Below are 21,417 nucleotides of genomic sequence, written 5' to 3' on the forward strand. Positions count from 1 at the left end.
TAAAACTGAACAATAAATAAGAATAAAATAAATTGTTAAAAGGAATTTTTTCAGCTTGTCCACAGAGTGATTTTGCAAAAGGCTCTTACCTGACAATTTTTCCAATGCTGAAGTTTTCTAGTGGTTGCTCAGCATATGAATCACTCACATGGAAAAGGCTAACTTTGCCTGTCTTTCCAAAGGGAAGTGCAATGATCAAGCCAGTGAACTGAATCACCTTTCTCACACAGCCTAGTGTGATGGTTCCTTTCTCCAGAGAATGAACTCCTGTTTGGGAATGAAGGGATTCAAAAGCTGAGTCAGAAACTAAAGTCATTTACACAACCAAATTGTGGGCGAGTGGTGGGGGAGCTTGAAGGAAGGCAGGAGCTTACCTACCTTCCCACACACAACCAGAGATTGATCAGGGCTCTGCTGACTGTATGACCACATGATTGGTGCAGCAGCAATCGGAAGGTGGGGAGAAGGAAGCCAGGCTGCCAGGTATCCCACAACGCACTGCACAAGCAGCATGGTGCATTGGAAAAGCTCCCTGCTGCTGGTTGCTCCTTCCCCTGGGTTCTATGGCCAAGATTGCTGCCAGCAGGATAATAGCCCACATGACCAGGCAGTGAGGTAAGAAGAGTGTGCTTGTCCACCTAACTCACTTTTAGTTTGGTTTAAAAGCAGGGCTAACAGGGGGATGAATGGGATCCTGGCGCTTCACAAGACCAGCCCTAAGTGGATTTGCCCTGTCCTGCCCAGGTAGGGCTGGTCATATGAACGACTTCACTATATACCAAATTTTCATATGGCCTTCTAACACCATCAGAATGCTTGGGATCAGTGTTACCTCTAAAGCGTGTGTGCACTCACATGTTTTTTGAAGTCCTCTCAGTTAATTTTAGATCCTGCTCAGGTTTAATCAGGAAGGCCATACTCTGAATGCACATGCACACACACTGCCTTGATACTGCTGCCCAAAACAAAACTAATTCCACACACGGATGAAAAAAATTAGAGATAACACTGTTTGTGCTTGTTAAATGGAGTGTATCTGGATCCCAAGTACATCTCAGTTCAATTTCCACAGAAGTAATATTTTAATTATCACTACATTTCTACACCCTCAAACAGTTGTTCCTATATGGATTGGAGGTCATTCCCTCCTATCTCCAGTTCAGCACTGGGGGACCCTACTAGCACAAAAGTAAGGACTATATCAGATCTCCAACTGAAGAAAGGAGGCAGTAAATCATTTGCTTACACATGTGTGAGCTTACTCATATTCTCTTTGCCCAGTACACAGATACTGACAGATTCCCCAGGACTATAACAACAAGGTGGGAAACAGCCACAAGGTCTATTTCAAGCTATTAATTTCCTTCGCCCTCAGCCTTTATCCTTTTATTGAATAAAAAAGCTCCTATTGAAAGCAACGTGGTCAGTAGACCGTAATCATCTATTAGGGGTGTGCATGGAACCAGGTGGGGGTGGCTCGAGGGAGTGGGAGGGTCTCGCTTTAAGGGTGGGGGAAGGTGCACTTGCACCTGCTTTCACTCCGTTGGTGCTTGGTTTTGGTAAAAGTCTTTGGGTACCTCCCTGCTGCCCGTTCTTCCTCTTCGTCTGGAAGTATCAGGTGTGTGCCTGATACTTCTGGCCACTTCCAGCCAAAGAGAAAGGGGCGGCAGGGAGGTACAGTGCCGCCCTGAAAACCTTTACCAAAACAGAGCGCTAGCAGGGGGAAAGCAAGTGGAGGTGTAAGGGCACCCTCCCGCACCCTTAAAGCAATACACACAGACACAGACACACACCACCTTCAAACCTCGAAAACACCCAGTGTTTGAACCTGTTTGGAGGCCTATAAAAGGGCCTCTGAACAGGTTCGTGCACATTCCTATCATCTATACTTCCCCATTCACTTTTATCAAGATACAACTTACCCTCAGAGATCAGTAGGAGCACTAATGTGCATGTAGAGCTCCCATCTATCAGAACCTTTCTTATTTATTGACGTGTAATCAGTACAATCCACAATTTGCATGTGAACACAATGCTGTGCTCTACTCTGTACTGAAGCCCTTTTATAGCTAGAAACTCCATGTGACAAATGGAGCTTTTCATATGCAAGACATCTCTGGATCAGCATGGCAGTAACATATGAAATTATATGACTCTAATAATGATTAGGTGGAGAGCAACATAGTCATTGCCACTGCTCTTTCCAAGATCTTATAATGTAATGGGCTTTTCTTTTCATCATACCTGTCAGGGACAGACAGAGCTTGGTCTCAGTGACGTCAGAGCCTGTCACCATTGCAGTCACAGCCTGTCCATTTTTGAAGTTTTTATCTGCATATTTTAAGACCTGATGGGAGAGAAATATCTTACCATTACCACCAAAAGAGGGTTCACTCTACAGATAATTAAGCCTGTGATTTAGGATAATCACAATATTTGTGAAGCTCCTGTAGTACATTTTTGTGGCAGCTTCCACAGGTAGGTCTGCATAAACTCTTAATATTAAAGTTCTGAGAGAATTAGGGCTAAGCCTAGGCTTCAAATCATGTACCTATTTGATAAAAAGTCTCCAAAAAGTTTGAAAACTTTCTATACACTTGATGAATTTCAGAGGGAGGGGAGTTAAAGCACAAATGTGAAAATTATTATTATTTTACATATTTTTATACCGCCCAAAACGTACGTCTCTGGGCGGTTTACAGCAAGATGAAAACATTAGCTAAAAACAAAAACAAGAAATTTAAAACACAACAATTTAAATTTTTTAAAACAGTATTCTAAAACATTAAAAACAATCAAAACAGTATCAGTTAAAAGCCTGGGTGAACAGATGCATCTTTAAAGACTTTTAAAAAGTTGTCAGAGATGGGGAGGCTCTTATTTCACTAGGGAGCGCATTCCAAAGCCTCGGGGCAGCAACGGAGAAGGCCCGTCCCTGAGTAGCCACCAGACGAGGCAGTGGCAAATGCAAACGGACCACTCCTGATGATGATATCCTGCTCTTCCTCCAAGGAGCCCAGAGCGGTGTACTACATACTTGATTTTCTCTTTCACAACAACCCTGTGAAGTAGGCTAGGCTGAGAGAGAAGTGACTGGCTCAGAGTCACCTAGCTAGTATCATGGCTGAATGGGGATTTGAACAGGTCTCCCCAGTCCTAGTCCAGCACTCTAGCCACTAGACCAATGGGCGGTGGGGTTCATAACAAAGAAGACATTCTCTTAAATAAAATACTTAAATACTGCAACTTCTGTGCAGTCAGATTCTGACTGCAACAAGACCTGTTGCAAGGCAAGCACGAGCTACATACATTTGCTAAAACACATCTACTGGATTCTTAGGGTGGATTCTCACAATTTAAAAAAAATGTCTGGTAAAGAAAAACTTGAGATCCTGGTGGTGCACTTACTCGTCTGTTGTGTATCGTGTGAACCCAGGAAAAATCTGCTATCTCGGTTTGGCACCAGACCGACCTGACATTTACCTGACATCTGGAGTTCAGATCCAATATTACTGCTCCTGGATAAATGGATTGGTGTGGTGCTGATCCGAGATTACCAATTTTTATCAGGTTCACACAACATGCGACATGTGAGGATGCATGCCGCCATGATCTCAGGTTTTCCTTTACTGGACATTATTTTAAATCATGTGAACTGGCCCTTTAAAAAAGTTGACACAATGAAGACATCACATATAAAAATATGTTTTTTTACTGTGTGAAAAATACCATGTTACTGCATACAGCTTCCTACATATTGGAACTCTGTCCCCTATTATTTGGCAATTACTTACCTTGGGGTTAAGGGAAAGTAGCAGCTGTGGAACTCTACCTCTAACATTAGGGCTAATCTCCACCTCCAACCACTTCTTTATGGCATTGTACTAAGAATGGAAGCCACAGAAGAGAAGAAAAATTATTCCAGGGAAAAGGCAGAATATACATATAATCACACTACCTAGATTTAAAAAAAAATCTTATAATCCACCCTGGCATTTTTGCATCATTCCCATCTGCAGCAATACAAACCCAGAATCTGAAATTGAGGAAAGTGGAAGGAGAGCTGGTCTTGTAGTAGCAAGCATGACTTGTCCCCTTAGCTAAGCATGGTCCACCCTGGTTGCATATGAATGAAGGACTAGAAGTGTGAGCACTGTAAGATATTCCCCTCAGGGGATGGAACCACTCTGGGAAGAGCAGAAAGTTTCAAGTTCCCTCCCTGGCTTCCCCAAGATAGGGCTGAGAGAGACTCCTGCCTGCAACCTTGGAGAAGCCGCTGCCAGTCTGTGAAGACAATACTGAGCTAGATAGACCAATGGTCTGACTCAGTAAATGGCAGCTTCCTATGTTCCTGGTATTCCACTTAAAAAGAAATAGAGGGAAGACTACATCCCAATAGGCATGATTTTCCAATTTCTGTTCATGCATCTGTATTCTGAAGAGTTTCACAATTTCTGAATCTAAGGTAGCAACTGCCCTGAAACACCTTTAAAAAACAACACCCCAAACCAAAGAAATCCTTACTGAATGGGCTTTGAGAAATTCTAGATCATACCTTCTTAATAAAGCATGTCACCATCTGCCCAGGCTTAAAGGGTGTTAACGTCTTTTCATCTTCAGGGCCCAGGGCTGTGTTGCTTTCCCCATTCAGCTCACTGATCAAAACAGGAGGTGAAGCAGTTATCTTTTGAGTTTCCCAGCTTTAACAGTCCAAGAACAAGTTGGGACTCCCTAGTTTTTCAATGAGCACCACTCCAGTTTCGCTCCTTTACCCACTCAAAACGGAGCATTGGTAATTTACTGTAAAGGCTTCTCCTGGCTGCTAGAATCAAGGACATCTCTACATGGGTTATCCTCCCTCACATGCTCTAGGCAGGACTGTGTTAATTAGCTAAAGGAAAACCTATATATTCTGGGGAGGATAGCCCCACCCCAGTTCTTACAGACCTAGGAGATCAAGACAGTAGAAACAGTAGAAGACTTAGAGAAGATAAGCAGAACATATGCGCAGGGAAGCACCATATATACATGGGATTTGGGGGAGAGACGAATCATAGTTCCATAGAAGGGTCGATCTTGTTGATGCAGAAGTTTCATCGGGATGCCTTCAGAGTGGACTGTGCAGCAAGAAGATACAGGTACATGACAGAGACCCAGAGGACCCAAGAGTAGGAGCCAACCGGGTAGGCCTAGACGTCCTTGACTCCAGAAGTTAGAAGAAGCCTTCATGGTAAGTGACCAATGCTCCGTTCTCAGCTGCTGGGGTCAAGGACATGGGAATGTCTCTGCATGGGAATTACCATAGCCCATTAACCCTGGGAGGGGGTGCCTCCTGGGGAAGTACCTGTTGGAGTACTCTTCTGCTGAAAGCAGCTTGGGCTGAACTATAGGTGCCTGGTAAAAGTGGACGGGTTCTTCCATGTGGCTGCCTTGCAGTACTCATGCATAGGTGCTCTTGTAGAGAATGCCGCTGATGTGGCAGCTGCCCGGGTGGAGTAAGCTAGGATGTGCAGAGGTATTGTGCCTCATAGGCACAGGCTCTAATCCACCTTGCAATTGTAGATGGGGAGACCACATTGCCCATAGATCCCAGCAGAAAGGAAACAAAGAGAGCGTCCATAGATCAGAATGATGCCGAATGTTTAATGAAACGTTTGAGACACCAACGAATGTCAAGAATGTGCTATGCTTTTTCTGTTGGGTGCATAGGTATCAGGCAAAATGATGGTAGGACAATGTCCTGTGATTGGTGGAAGACTGAGACCACTTTTGGTTTGAAGAAGGGATCTGGGAATCCTGTGCCTTTGGAAAAGATGCATAGAGATTTGTGGACTGACAAGGCTTGGAGCTCCGAGATCCAGAGAGCTGACGTTATGGCTACCAGGAAAGCTAGTCTGAAGAAGATAATGTGTAGTAAGGTGGATTGGATTGGCTTGAATGAGGGCCATGCAAGGCCTTCAAGACAGTATGGAAAACCCAGGAAGGGAAGTGATGTACTGTTGGAGGTGATACCATAGTAACTCCCCTCAGACACCATTTAAGGTGAGGGTGAGCGAGAACGGAGCCCTGTTACAGGCCTGAGATTAGTCCCACTAGTAAAGCTGCTTGCCTCTTGAGAGTGTTGCCTGCTGGTCTTGGAGCAAGAAGAAACAACAAGCTTGTATTTCTCTCCTAATAAGATATCAAGCAAGGGAACACAGCAAGGAGAGAGAGAGAGAAAGAGAGAAAGAGAGAAAGAAAGAAAGTCACCATGAAAACAAGATGGAAAGGAGAAACTAAGTTTGTTAGGGCTCGTGATTTTAAAGGATTTGATTTCTGGCCAGGTGGAAGTGTTTGTGTCTAAGAGTAGCCTGAGTGGGGGATTCATTCCAGGTGAGTGCCTCAGCTTGTGGGGGGGGGGTCACATTTCTGAGGAGAGTCAGTTTGCCTGCTGGTCTTGAACACAAGGGTGAAGGCCTGAGAGATTAGCCAACAGGAATAGCAAACGGGGCACTGGAGTTTGGTGTGGAATTTAGTGGGGAAGTGTGTGGGGGAGCCTGAAACGTGTCCCCTTGATCACAAGGATCCCAGTGGGAAGAAAAGATAAGTACTACTCCCTCCTTCAAATTCTTGAGAAAGGAAGTTTGAACAGTTAAACAGCTGACCAATACAGCTAAGACCTAACTTTCTAATAAACTATCTCTAAATACAGTAAACAGCCAACAAAACCAGTTATGAAGATAGAAAGCCATCAGGAAAGGGGGCACTTCCCAGTTTATTGCACAGAGTGTTGCATGTATGACTATTTGCTCCATGGACAGGAGTCATGGGTGTGTGCTCAGTGCAAGGAGCTCCTGGCTCTCAGGGAACAAGTTCATTCCCTCAAGGCCAAGGTGGCAGATCTGGAGAAGCTCAGAGAGACAGAGAGGCATGCAGACGGGACCTTCAGGGATGTGGTAGAGGCATCCTACTCCAAGGCTGATAGCTCCTCTGCTGTCAGGGAAAATGAAGGTCTTGGGGAAGGAGGACATCAGTCTGAGGAACAGGGAAATGCTCCTTCACAGGGGATACTCATCCGGTGGGTAGGGGCCTCCTTGTAGTGGGTGATTCAATCATTAGAGGTATAGAGAGATGGGTTTGTGACCAGCGTGTTGACTGCACAGTGACTTGCCTGCCTGGTGCAAAGGTTGCAGACATCATGCAGCTTCTAGATAGACTGTTAGGAGAGCTGGGGAGGAGACAGCTGTTTTGGTGCACATCAGCACCAACAATGTGGGGAAATATAGTGAGCAGGTCCTGGAAACCAAATTTAGGCTGATAGGTAGCATATTGAAGTGCATAGTGCTGGAAAGGAACTGATTGATTGACTGAAGTCTAGGACCCCCAAGGTAGCATTCTCAGCAATGCTACTTGTTCCACATGCAGGTTCAGTGAAACAGGCAGAGCTGAGGGGTCTCAATGCGTGGATGAGGCGTTGGTGCCAGGAGGAGGGGTTTAGATTTGTTAGGCACTGGGATACATTTTGGGACAAGCAAAGCCTGTACAAAAGGGACAGGCTGCACTTGAACCAAGATGGAACCAGACTGCTGGTGCTTAAAATCAAAATGGTTGCAGAGAAACTTTTAAAATGATGCCTGGGGAACAGCCGACAGGAGCTATCCCTTAAGGTGTAAGGGTGTAAAAGAATCGGATAAAACAGAAGGGGACAGAGCACAACTACATAAAGAGCAGACCAAAGGCTGTGCTAGCTGGTCAAAGAGATCAAACAGCCAAAACAAAGATAGCATACACAAGGTAAGAGATTCAGTGTATAGATGCTTATATGCCAATGCCAAAAGCCTCCGAGCCAAGATGAGTGAGCTTGGAGTGCTTGGTTGCTAACACAGAAATAGATACAGTGGGCATAACAGAAACATGTTGGAACAGTGAGAACCAGTGGAACACTGTTATCCCTGGATATAAACTCTATAGAAAGGACAGGGAGGGTGGTATCCAGGTGGTGGGGGTAGCTTGGAGGTGGAGTAGCACTGTATGTTAATAGATCTTGCTGATAGAATCTAACAAGGTAGAAAACCTAGGAGGACCGGAGTCCTCCACAGAAACCCCGTGGGTGAATACAAGGCCTGAAAGGAAATGTGCTACTGAGGATGTGCTATTGCCCTCTGGATCAAAATGCTGACAGTGACTGGGAGTTGCAGGAGGAAACCAGGGAGGCGTCAAGGAGAGGCAGGGCAGCAATATTAATTAATTAATTAATTAGTATACTACCCTTCCAAAAAGGCTCAGAGTGGTTTACAATTAAAACAAACCACTAAAACAGTATAAAGCTAAAACAAAAATTAAAGACAATATAACAATTAACAATTTAAAAACATTTTAAAACAACAAACAACCGCAGTAATTAAAATCCCGAAACCGGGTTAAATATTAAACTAATTTTAAAACCCTAGAAAGCCAGGCCAAACAAATACGTTTTAAGGGCTCTCCTGAAGGCTAATAGAGAATTCAAATTACAGATTTCTGCAGGGAGTGCATTCCACAGACCTGGAGCAGCCATAGAGAATGCCCACCTCTGAGTCGCCACCAGACGAGCTGGTGGTAACTGGAGACAAACCTCATCAGATGACAATGTGTGGTGGGGATCACGCAGAAGAAGGTGCTCTCTAGGGTAACTTGGGCCTAAGCTGTTTAGGGCTTTAAAGGTAATAACCAGCACTTTGTATTTTGCCCAGAAACATATCGGCAGCCAGTGCAATTGTTTCAAAATAGGCGTAATATGGTCTCTCCAGCTTACAGCAGAGACCAATCTGGCTGCCGCATTCTGAACTAATTGAGGTTTCTGAACTATGTTCAAAGGCAGCCCCACGTAGATCGCATTGCAGTAGTAATAATGGGTGACTTCAGTTACCCACACAGAGACTGGGTAAATTCACAGTCAGGTCAGGACAAAGAGGTCAAATTTCTAGATATGCTGAATGACTGTGTCCTAGAACTCTTGGTTTTGGAACCAACCAGAGAAACCAACCAGAACCACTGAGCTAAATGTATCAAGGGGAATAACAAAAACTTCTTTAAATACATCAGAAGCAGGAAACCTGCCAGGGAGGCAGTTGGACCCTTAGACAATGAGGGAGTGAAAGGGATTATGAAGGAGGATATGGAGGCTGCGGGCAAGCTAAATGAGTTCTTTGCGTCCGTCTTCACGGCAGAGGATACTGAGCAGATACCTGTTCTTGAACTGGGCTTCTCAGGGTCAGGGGCTAAAGAACTGAGTCAGACAGCAATGAAAAGAGATGATGTTCTCAACTGTCTGGAAAAAATCAAAAACTAGCAAATCGCCAGGGCCAAACGTCATCCATCCAAGAGTCCTTAAAGAACTCAAATGTGAAACTGCCGACCTCCTTGCAAAAACATATAACTTATCCCTGCAGCCAGGCTCTGTACCGGAGGACTGGAAAGTAGCAAATGTAACACTGATTTTCAAAACGGGATCCAGGAGTGATCCGGGAAATTAGGGGCCAGTTAGCTTAACGTCTATTCCAGGCAAATTGATGGAAAGTATCCTCAAGGATAAAATTGTTAAGCACATAGAAGAACAGGCCCTGCTGGGGGAGAACCAGCATGGCTTCTGCAAAAGTAAATCTTGCCTCACCAACCTTTTGGAGTTCTTTGAGAGTCTCAACAGGTGTGTGGATAAAGGTGATCGGTATAGTATAACTGGACTTCCCAAAAACTTTTGATAAAGTTCCTCATCAAAAGACTCTTGAAAAAACTTAGCAGTCATAGGATAAGGAGACAAGTACATGTGTGGATTGCTAACTGGTTGAAGGACAGGAAACAGAGGTAGGTATAAATGGAGAGTTTTCACAATGGAGGGAAGTAAGAGGTCAGGGATCTGTACTCGGGCCGGTACTTTTTAATTTATTCATAAATGATCTAGAAGTTGGGGTGAACAGCAAAGTGGCCAAATTTTCAGATGATACCGAACTCTTTTGGGTAGTGAAATCCAAATCTGATTGTGAGGAGCACCAAAAGAATCTCTCCAAATTGGGTGAGTGGGCAACAAAATGGCAAATGCTGTTCAATGTTGGCAAGTGTAAAGTGATTAACATTGAGACGAAAACCCTCAACTTAAAGTATACGTTCATGGGATCTGAGCTTTCAGTGAATGACCAGGAGAGAGATTTTGGAGTCGTGGTGGACAGCTCGTTGAAAGTGTTGATTCAATGTGCGGCAGCTGTGAAAAAGGCCAATTCCATTCTAGGGATTATTAGGAAGGGGATTGAAAATAAAACTGTTAATATTATAATGCCCTTATACAGAACTATGGTGCAGCCATACTTGGAGTACTGTGTACAATTCTGGTCACCACATCTAAAGAAGGACATTGTAAAACTAGAGAAGATGCAGAAGAGGGCAACCAAGATGATCAGGGGTCTAGAGCACCTTCCTTATGAGGCAAGGCTACAACACCTGGGGCTTCTTGGTTTAGAAGACAACTGCGGAGAGGCATAATAGAGGTCTATAAAATCATGCATTGTGTGGAGAAAGTGGATAGAGAGAAATTCTTCTCCTTCTCACATAACACTAGAACCAGGGGTCATCCCATGAAAATTGATTGCCAGGAAATTTAGGACCAACAAACTGAAGTACTTTTTCACACAACACATAATCAACTTGTAGAATTCTCTGCTACAAGATGTGGTGACAGCCAACAACCTGGATGGCTTTGAGAGGGGGTTTGGATAACTTCACGGAGGAGAGGTCTATCAGCCACTACTAGTCGGAGGGCTATTTGCCACCTCCAGCCTCAGAGGCAGGATGTCTCTGAATACCAGTTGCAGCTGAGTAACAGCAGGAGAGAGGGCATGCCCTCAACTCCTGTCTGTAGGCTTCCAGCAGCATCTGGTGGGCCACTGGGTGAAACAGGATGCTGGATTAGATGGGCATTGGGTCTGATCCAGCAGGGCTCTTCTTATCTTAGGTCATAGGCCTTTATCAAGGCCGTCCTGTATGAACTGTAATGGGTTCTGAATGGAAGCCTTGCCTTGGGAAATAGAGTGGCGTGCTGACCAGTGGAGGAAGGCTCTCCACGTACATTGATAGATTCTGTTTGTAGATGGTTTTCTGGATGCCATCATGGTGTCTAGAACTTTAGGAGAATAGCCGTGTTGACCTAGTAGTTTTCGCTCAGTCTCCATGTGGTCACTTGTAACCACCCCGGATTTGGATACAGCACCAGACCTTGTGAAAGCAGATCTGGAACCATGGGGGAACATCCACGGGTCGTAGGTCGCCAGATGTACTAGCTCTGCAAACCAGGGTCTCCTGGGCCAGAACAGAGCCACAAGGATCACTTGTGCTCTGAGGGTTCATATTCGTCTTAGGACCCTGGCGATGAGGGGGGTGGGCGGGAAGTTGTATAGAGGGCCTGGGGCCACTGGATTGCCAGGGAATCAGTGTCTATTGCCTCCTTGCAGTAGAACTTGGAGATGAACTTTGGGAGCTGTGTATTGTGTGGGGTGGCGAAGAGATGTCTCTGGCATCCCCAGCACAAGGTGATCTGTCTGAAGACTTCCCTGTTCAGAGACCACTCTCCTGGCAAGCGATCCTCCCTACTCAGCTAATCTGCAAGCTAGTTCAGATCCCATTTCACATGGTGAGCAGTGATGGATGTGATGTGTACTTCTGCCCATTCCAGGAAGAGGACTGCCTCCGCTTGCAGCGATCTGGACCTGGAGCCGCACTGTCTATGTGTGGTTTTTATTGTGGTGTTGTCTGTTCTGATCAGCACATGCTGATTGAGGGGAATGGGTTGGAAGGCTAGAAGAGCTAGTCTGATGGCCCAGAGTTCTAGCCAGTTTATGCTGTGATGCTGCTCCTGGTGACTTCATCTCCCTTGTGCTGAGAATTGTTGGCAGTGTGCTCCCCAGTCCCTGTTGCTCGCATTGGTCGTGACAGTGACCCGGGGGGGGGGGGGGAGATCCAGGAAGTTCTTCCCTTGTGCGGTTTGTACTGGAGCTAGCCACCACTGAAGTGATTGGCGGGTTGGTTGGTCCAGTCTGATGCGTGGGTTAAGTTTCACGGCAATAGCGTGTTGGTACGGTGTGAGAAACCATTGTAGTGGCCTGAGGTGCAGTCTGGCCCATGGAATTGTATCCAGGGCCGCCACCATGAGGCCCAGTATCTGTGCCAAGGAAAGGAGGGGTGTTGAATTGGCAGCCAGTGTCATTTTGATCTCTGAGATAAGTGTCTGTTAGTCTGTCCAGTGGGAGGAAGAAGTGGTTCTGTATTGTGTCTATGTCCACCCCCTGGTGCTGGATCCAATGAGAAGGGACCAGGAGGCTCTTGGCTTCATTGATTAGGAACCCATGACCCCGTAGGGTGGTCTGGAGATCTGACTGGGCTGCTTGTGATGTCGGCGATTGCAGGAGCAGATATCTAGCTATATGAAGATTCTTCCCCCCCCCCCCACCGTAGGTGAAGGTGGGCTATGAGGGGGACAAGGACTTTGGTGAAGACCGTCGGGGTGGATGAAAGGCCGAACAGCAGGGCCGCATATTGGTAAGTACGCCGTTGTACTTGAAACAAAATAGGTGCCTGCTGCTGGGATGTATAGGGACATGGGAGGTATGCTTCCTTTAAGTCTATAGAGGAAAGAAAGTCTGCATGATGCAGGGCTTCTGCTATGGAGCAGAGAGACCCCATCCTGAAATAATAATAATAATAATAATTCGATTTCTATACCGCCCTTCCAAAAATGGCTCAGGGCGGTTTACAAAGAGAAATAGCAAGCAAATAAGATGGCTCCCTGTCCCCAAAGGGCTCACATTCTAAAAAGAAACTTAAGACACATACCAGCAACAGTCACTGGAAGTACTGTGCTGGGGGTGGATAGGGCCAGTTACTCTCCCCCTGCTAAATAAAGAGAATCACCACGGTAAGTGGTGCCTCTTTGCCCATTTAGCAGGTGGTCTGTTTGACCAATCTGAAAGTGGTCTGTTTGACCAATCTGTTTTGGAACTTTAAGCCCAGGACTGCTCTTTTGGACCCACTCTTTTTGGGGATGGTAAACAGATAGAATAGATGCTGTGCCGCTATTGAGAAGAAGGAACAAGCTCCCCCACTCCTATCTGGTGGATGATTGCTCCCAAAAGTTCTGCATGTTTTGTAGAAAAGGGGAGCCTGGAGTGGGAAGGAAGCGACGGGATGGTCTGGCATCTATTCTATTTTGTATCCATCCTGGACTGTGCTGAGCACCATTTGTCCATGGTTGACTCCTCCCAAGCATGGAAGTGCTCTGACAGGCGCCCTCCCAGTCTGGTGAGTCTCGAGTCAGGCCTGTGGTTTGTTTTGCTTGGCCTGAGAGGGGAAGGCTTGTCTATTTGGGGTGAGGCTCCTGGGGGGCAAGAGTTGTCTGTTCCAACTACCTCTCAGGGGCCTGAAGTCCCTGTCTCTACCTCTGGATGGGGGTCTTGAGGCACGAAAGGAGAGAAAGGGCCTCCTGGACGTTTCATCTGGCTTTTTAGGGGCTGAGGGCATGGTTTTTCTTTTATCCTTGGACTCCACAAGGATGTCCTTCAGTGCCTCCTCACCAAAGAGTTTTGCCCCGTTGTAGGCCACTGCCGATAAGTTGGCCTTAGAACTTGGCGTCCACCTGCCAGCCTTTTGGTGTCTGCCCACAATGGAGGCGGCAGAGGCCCTAGATGAAAACCGGATGGAGTCTAGTGTGGCATCTGCCACGAAGGCCTATGTCTTCTGAATTTTAACCAGCTGCTGACTTAGCCTGTTGGGATCAGAAGGAGAATCTTGAAGGAGGTCATCTACCTACAGCAGGGCAGCTCAGGCTACCACAGAGGCTGCAGCTGAGACCCTGGTAGCTAGGGATGAATTATCGTGCATTCTCTTAAAGGCAAACTTTGCCCTTTTGTCAGTAGGATCCATAAGAGGGGCTTTGCCATCTCTAGGGAGCAGAGAACCTGACACCAACTGGACCACTGGCGCATCAGCTGGGGTAGTTTTAAGTAGGCTGGAGGGCTCCAGCTGAAAGGAGTAAAAATTATTTGCCACAGATAGGGCCTTTTTATTAGTGGACAGGATAAGCCATTCCTGGTTAATGGCTTCAGGGAAGGGTGGTGGCATCAGCAGCATGCCCTTGCTTTTTGGCTTAGGAAACACCAGGTCCTTCTTTAAGGTCTTTGTTGTCTCAGAGGTAGGCTTAGCTTGCAAACCAAGGGTGGCAATGGTTCTAGTAAGCAAAGGGTTAAAGTCTTCTGGCACAAATAAATGTTGAGAGTATGTGCCAGAGTCTGGGTCTTTTGCAGGTGACCATTCGCCCTCTTCCTTGTCAGGATGGAATCCTGGGTCCTGACTTAGGTCCTCCCCCCCCGGAGTTGCACCTGGGTCTGCATCCAGATCTATCATGGGGTGGGGTTGGATTGTCTATCGGATCTGACTGGGTGGTTTGGCGCTACAGGTGGGTCTGAGAGCTCGGAAGAGTGGCGTTCTCTATGCTTGCGTTTGGAAGCCCCAGAAGAGCCCACCCTAGGCGCCTTAAGGTGTTTTATTTTTATTTTTGATTTTTCAGGTGGTGGACTTGGTCCAGAAGAGGAAAACTCCTCCTCCGAAATATCTTTCCTATGAGACTTTCATTTTTGGACCTTTTCAGGGGCGCTCTCAAGGTCTGAAATGTCTCCAAAATGGAGACATTGAACCAGATCTACCACTCAGCAGGAATATATCTGGGCAGAGGAGCAGGGAGGGGAGCAGCCTCAAATGGTGGCCCTGAGGGGGTTGCCCAGGCAGGTTGGATCTCACTGGTTCCTGCATGTCATCCAGAACATCATTCTCCCTTCCCTCATCAGGGTGCAGGAGCAGTTGGGTGCTTAGCTCTGTGGCAGTGAGCTGTGAGGTTCCCGCTGCCTGTGTGGGTTCCTCCTCGCTTGTTGGCTGCTCCATCTGCGTTTGTAGTCTGGGGGCTGCAAGGGTGGCTTGCACGCTAACCACAGCCCATAGGTCACTGGAGGAAGGGAGTGGGCATCTCAGTTTTGCCTGCACGGCTTGTTGATGCTGAGGTGTTAGCAGGGAGTGGACTCAGGAGGATTCCCCTGGGTCCTTTTGCTTGCTGCTCTCGGGGGCACGTTTCACCGACTTACTGAGCATTTTGCAGCCTGAGGGTGGGAAACTACATGCTGCGGTGTCCTCAGCTTGACCGAGCAGCTGGGAAGCAGCCGGCGTCGCCTAGGCGAGGGGTACTGCTTTGAGAGTCCTTGATATCCCTGGAAAGCTCTTCTGCCCCTTCCCTTTAGTTATGAGCATTATGAGAGTCTTTCCTGCATGCTCCATGTATGGGAAGGGAGTGGAAGGAAAGGGGAGAGAAAATGGGGGGGAGGCTCTTTTTTTTTTTTTTTTTTAAGAGAAGCAAAGAAAGAATGATGCCAAGAGGAGAGCTGAAAGCAGGTTGGAAAATATTGGAGAAGGTTTGGAAGGACATAGAGGAATAAGGGCCAAGACTGGAGGAGAAAACTGGAGAAGCTGCTTGAAGCACTGCAGGACTGGAAAAAGTAGGGCAGGGCTATCCTCTCCAGAATATATAGGCTTTCCTTTAGCCAATTAACATAGTCCTGCCTAGAGCACATGAGGCAGATAACCCATGCACAGATGTCCTTGACCTCAGCAGCTGAGAATGTTCTCTTTCTACTCACATAAAGTAGAAAGCTCCCAACTGCGAATTACCATGTGGCAATTAAAATCAAGTGCCACACTACTCAGCATGTCTCAGGCCCAGAAAGTTCTTATCTTGTGTATGTAGTGCTGGATATTGCTTTTTGCACAGCTTAGAATAATAATACATGAAAGCAACCTCAGAATATTTTAATTCTGCAGTATCTAGATTTGTAGACTGATATCAGGCATGTTTGAGACAGTTTCTATAGCTGGAAAGACCAGCACTCCCTGTCCTCTCCCCACATTGCCTAGCCCACTCCCAATATCTAGGCCCAAACACATGCTTATCCCAACACTTCCTGGCCACAGCACTTCTGCTACGTCCTGCTGCAAACAACTAGCACCTGCCAAAACATTCTATATTCCACAACAGCTATTGAGGATCCAAAGGCCAGAATGAAGTAACTCAGGTAAAATTACATTTGGGTCTAATGGCCAACATGATGCACAGACTACCACCTCTGTAGGCATCTGCTGTGGGGCTCTTGCAAATTTCAAAGGAAGCTCTGACATTGCCCTGAGGCAGCAGTTGTGGAAGCAGCTTCCTCCGAATTCTGCAAGAGCCTCACAGTGAATCCTTACAGAGGCGGTAGGCTGTGCATCATGTCAGCTAATGAGTCTAATATATTCTTCTCATAATTTCATATTCTCTCATGAGCTGCATTTCTTAGACGAAGATTTTTTCATTCGAGATGCAGGACTCGCATTCTATCCCAGCATTCAGACCAACAGTGGGAGTTTAGAGCAGGGTAATTATTGGCATTTAACGTATTCTAAAATATCCTTCTAGTAGAAAACACAGAGTCTGAAGACTCTCCTTACCTTGGTCGGACACTGAGTTCTGGGAAGGTATGGGTAAAGTGAGGGTGAGTGATGGGCAAGTATCTGGAAAATAAATAGCAAATGAGCATGTTGTCCTTCCTCTGCCAACATGATATGGTATAGACTATTACCTTGTACGAACAGAATGCAAAACCAAATACAAAAGCTGAATGGCTTTTCTTTTCAATGGTTCGTATCCAAATCACAAGTATACTTGGCAGGAAGCCTTAGAAACATTCACTAAATCAGTTGAAAGAAAAGCCACCGTGTACTCTTACTAACGTTAGACAAACGTTACTAATGTTTTTTTAAACTTAGAGTGAAGAGACTACTCCAAGTAGCAAATTCCTTTAGTCCTTGGACAATCTGTCCTCTTGAGAATGTCTGTGTTGTAACTAGAAGATCCTAGCTTTCCTTGCCTCAGGAGGAGGCAATGTGTGGCACCCTAAGTCGCTTCAAAGTGGTCTGCATGGACATATTGAGATGTGTAAATTCCAGATTTTTCTTCTTTAAAGTCAGTCTCAACACTTTATGGTTGAGAAGATACAACCATAGATATTTGCAAGTGCTCATGGCAATATTTGTTAAAGGCTCAGATACCAGAAAAGCGCATTTAAAAGAAGACTAAAAAATTCCACCTGGGTTTTATATCTTGGTCATGTAAATAACATGCAAGAGTTAATTACAGGAAACTAGAGACCAACAGAGTGGGACCCTTTGACTTTTGAAAGGTTTCCAAGTTCTACATGGTATAGTATTTTAAGACTATTTTCCCCTTGTGATCTGAACTAGGACTGAAGTGTATAAACAGATAATATCTCCAGGCATGAGACACAGATATGCCATAGCAACGTTTTGTGCCACAGGAACATTCAGCTAGAGTGAGAGTGAGACCAGACTACAACAAATATGGGGAAAACATGCATGCTCAAACTAAAAATCATTTCTCTTACCTGTGAGTTCTAATGTCTCTGCCTCCAATGACCCGAGCAGATACCTCCTGCCCAACTTTTAGCTTTGATGTTGGAAAAGTACCTATGGGAACATCATCCAGAATCTGGGATGCATGAATGGAGCCTGTTAATTTATCATCAATTGCCACTAAGGCATGTGTAGGTTTGACAGATTTCACAGTTCCTTTGACCACATCTCCCAAACACAGCGAATGTTTCACCATAGACACTGTGTCTTCTAGCGTCTCAGATTCATGTCGTGACCTGATCATATTCTTTCTCTTTGTTGGACTTTGCGCAGCAAGTAAGATCCCATGGTCAGCTTCTTGTTCCGTTTTCAGAACCACTGTGACTGACTGACCCACCTTCAGTTTTTCAGAATCAAACCGGAAGGTGTCATTGAAGTGGGAGGCCACAGGGATGGCAAGCAGCTGACCTGTTCCTACCAGTGAAACAACTGCATGCTCCATAGCCACATACTGCACAATAGCTGGATGTTGGGAGTTCTTGGTCAACTGGGGGGGAAAGAGAATGGTTTTTAAAGCATTACTGGGAGGGAAAAATATATACAGATTTTTGGGCCTAGGGTAGAATTCCCATATTTAGAGCATTCCTGACAGATATTTTAGCATCAGAAAATCTGTAGTAATGGAGCTTCCATAATTTACCTAGACTTGAAGCTAGATTCTAGCTTCCCAGAATCTAGTATTTTTAGAACCCATCCTTCTGCAAGAAGACAGCAAATACTTGAGGTTCCTGTGTAAGCAAGCCTTGGGATCCTCCCAGTCTTGTGCCTGTGTAATTTGTTCTAACATTTGAACATTCTTCTTAAAGGCCAAACAGCACTTAAGATGCTATAGCTTAACTCGATTACTCCTTTTCCTTCCTTCTGGGGCACAGGAAGAGAACTGTTTCCCTTCCTGTATGCCGCCTGGACATTTGGATACAGCTAGGAATTCCAGTAGTTCCCTTTATATGCTCCACACAGTTCTATGTTCTACAGATGCTATGTACTTCTCCTCCGTCTGCCTTTTCTTAACTAAGTAAATAAGTTTATCTCAGTGATGCAAATAAGACAAGTCAGGCTAATCATACCTTCTTGGGTTTGGGAGACAGCAATTCATCACGGAGAGACACACAGACCTTTGATTTGAGGGAATCAATGTAGAGAACCACAGCTCTTGCCTTTTCTCCCGGAACAACACTTTTGCCTTGGAAAACAAACATACATTAGAAGATAATTGCCTGATATTGATAAGTATCTTGGCTAAAATCAAGCAGTAACAAATTTTGCCCTAATGGAGAACTTATTTACAATCAGAGAATAGAATTTGTAGAAGAATTGGGGTGGGGAGAGAGAATTCATCTTGGCCACCCACCTCTACACCGGCTAATTAGAAAGACACAACCCTTCACACTTAAATAATCAATTCACTTTTTGATAAATAAAGTACAGGACAGTAGGATAGCAAGTGCAAACAAACATGCACACGTACACACAAGCGTGCGCGCGCGCACACACACACACACACACACACACACACACACACACACACACACTATCCAAAACAAAATTCCTGCTAATCAGGCATCTTTCAAAGTGGTGGCCCTCTTATATTTACGAAGGAAAACTGTCCTATTTAGCACTTCATAACATCATTGTTAGTGTCTCCCTTGTATTGCTTTTCAGATTTAAGATAAATCATTTTCTCATTCCTTTTGCTATTTAACTGTTTGAATTTTGTTGTTGTTGAAAAGTGGTATATCAATATTATATTAATAATAAAGAATATCCTACCTCCAAGGTGGCTGTGAGTGGCTATTACAGTCAGCCCAGAAACACAAGTGCCACTGAACAGTGCTGAACCATCTGTCTTGATATCATGAACCACCAGGTCCAGCTTCTGCCCAAGATTTAATTCACAGAGTCTCTGCCCCACACTGGAATCATCTGAAGATGTGGAAAAACAGAGCTAAGTCTCATTTGCAGGTAGTTTTCTCCATTAAGTACAGAAAATATGAATAAGTTTTACTTTCATCTTTAAGAAAGGTTAAATGTCACTGACATTAGTGAGTTTCCTTACTTTGAGGGAACACACTTAAGCATTTGTACTAGCAAGAGGATGGGGTGGGAGTCAATGAAATCTCTTTTCTTTTAAGATGCCTCAATTCAGAGCAAGACAGTCATCATCACATGGAAACACATGGCCAAAGAAAAAGTATTCACAGCTTGTGCCCTGAAAGAACATTTCTTAAATGTAACTGTGACAGCATGAGACAAACACAAGGCTTTGATTACCTCTTTTACACATGATGCTCTTAATCTCCTGAAGCTCATTAAAGTACTGATTCAGCAAGGAGAAGCTCTCAGATACAGAGTCTTCAGAGGAGCAGTCAGACACCTTCAGGGACAGCAGGATGCGCTGCTTCTCTTCATCAGTGCTGGTCACCTTGGCAATCACAGTCTGACCTATCACAAAATGGTCTTTGGGGTCTGTTACAAACTTGTCACTCATTGCCTGTAGCGGTTGGAAGACAGAGTTACTTAGAATTATGCTTTATAGTGCATCTTCAACTAGATGTTCAGGAACAAAGCAATGCATTCAAAAACAGATTTCTCCAGATAAAGTATCACTGCAAGCTGGGGCAAAGATAGCTCAATCAGTCACTGTTCCCCATCTTTCTTCTCTTGTAGCACTTTTGTTATATCTTGTTATCCAGCATGATCCAGTCTGGAGCAGAAAGAGCCTATAATCCCCCCACCCCCCCTCCCCCACAGTTAATTGTTTATAAGTGACAAAGTTGAGAAAAATCAAACTCTTATTAGAGCAGAGAATTGATATTTGTTTTAAAAACATAAACTAAAGTCTGACTGCAGAATTCTGAGGGCTGACAGCAAAAGTCTGACTGAGAATTCTGACTGCAGAATTCTATCACTTCTCAGGATTCTGAGAAGTGATAGAAACTTCTATCACTTCACAAACTGTGCTAGTATGGAAGAATGTAGGCTTTTGGGCTGCTCATCCCAATGCTCATCATAAAGCTCCTTCCAACATTTTAAATTCCTGAAGAATAAGTATGAGATCTTTTCAACTTAAAAAATGACCTCTTCTTCAACACTAGTGGATAAAGTTGTTTTTAGTAGGGAGAATGAACCAGCCTTACCGACTTGGGCACCAGACCTGTCAAACCATACGGGAACTCCACAAACACACCATAGGGCATAATGTTTCTCACATAGCCAGTCAGCAGCAATCCAGGCTCAAGGTCAGAGAAGCTCTTCACCACCTGTTCTTCCTCCACAGCTGAAATCACTGCTGGCTTCCTGCTCAAGGTCTAAACAACATGTCAAGGAATAAAATAGGGAAGAGGACAAATCTGAAAGTCTCATGTATTTGGTAGCCACAACCTGGGATCCTCATCAAAGTTACCAAGCCTACCAGGTTGGTAGATTACAGTGAGGGAAATAAGTATTTGATCCCCTGCTGATTTTGTCCGTTTGCCCTCTGACACAGAAATGACCAGGCTATAATTGGAATGGTAGGTTTATTGTAGCTGTGAGAGACAGAACAACAACAAACAAACCCTCAAAAGCCCAGTACTTATTTCCCTCACTGTAGATGTTATGGCATACTGGCACATGGACTACATGATTGTGTCATACAAAAGATAATGTTGCAAACAGTTATCTGTGTTTCCATTCAGAATATGTAAAAATGTAATCAAAGGTTCTGTTAATTACTGAATTCATTTTTTTTAAACCATTTTAAAAGCAAACAAATTAATATTTTCACCCAGAAATAAAAGCTAGGTCCACATGGTGCAGCAGATACCAAAGGATAGCAAAACCTTTTCAAGCCAAAGTGATGGACACTGCTCATTGTGGTTCTCCTTCTACTAGCAATTTTGCCAGATTATTTATTTCCTTTAAACTGCT

At 44.9% G+C, this 21,417-nt stretch overlaps 1 protein-coding gene across 1 annotated transcript in view; it reads right to left on the reverse strand.

Annotated features, from left to right (window-relative positions):
- PDCD11 (programmed cell death 11) overlaps window positions 1-21,417 on the reverse strand; it is a 57,511-nt gene that overhangs the window by 12,004 nt on the left and 24,090 nt on the right. Inside the window, exons 16-25 of the mRNA XM_053311872.1 lie at window positions 20,646-20,816; window positions 19,780-19,999; window positions 19,279-19,431; window positions 18,576-18,691; window positions 17,481-17,995; window positions 16,528-16,590; window positions 4,556-4,655; window positions 3,795-3,884; window positions 2,245-2,347; window positions 90-267 (exon numbers count right to left, since the gene is read on the reverse strand). Coding sequence (XP_053167847.1) covers window positions 90-267; window positions 2,245-2,347; window positions 3,795-3,884; window positions 4,556-4,655; window positions 16,528-16,590; window positions 17,481-17,995; window positions 18,576-18,691; window positions 19,279-19,431; window positions 19,780-19,999; window positions 20,646-20,816 — 1,709 coding nt within the window. The remainder of the gene's footprint in view (window positions 1-89; window positions 268-2,244; window positions 2,348-3,794; window positions 3,885-4,555; window positions 4,656-16,527; window positions 16,591-17,480; window positions 17,996-18,575; window positions 18,692-19,278; window positions 19,432-19,779; window positions 20,000-20,645; window positions 20,817-21,417) is intronic.

Source organism: Hemicordylus capensis, chromosome 3, assembly GCF_027244095.1.
Source record: "Hemicordylus capensis ecotype Gifberg chromosome 3, rHemCap1.1.pri, whole genome shotgun sequence".
NCBI lineage: Eukaryota > Metazoa > Chordata > Lepidosauria > Squamata > Cordylidae > Hemicordylus > Hemicordylus capensis.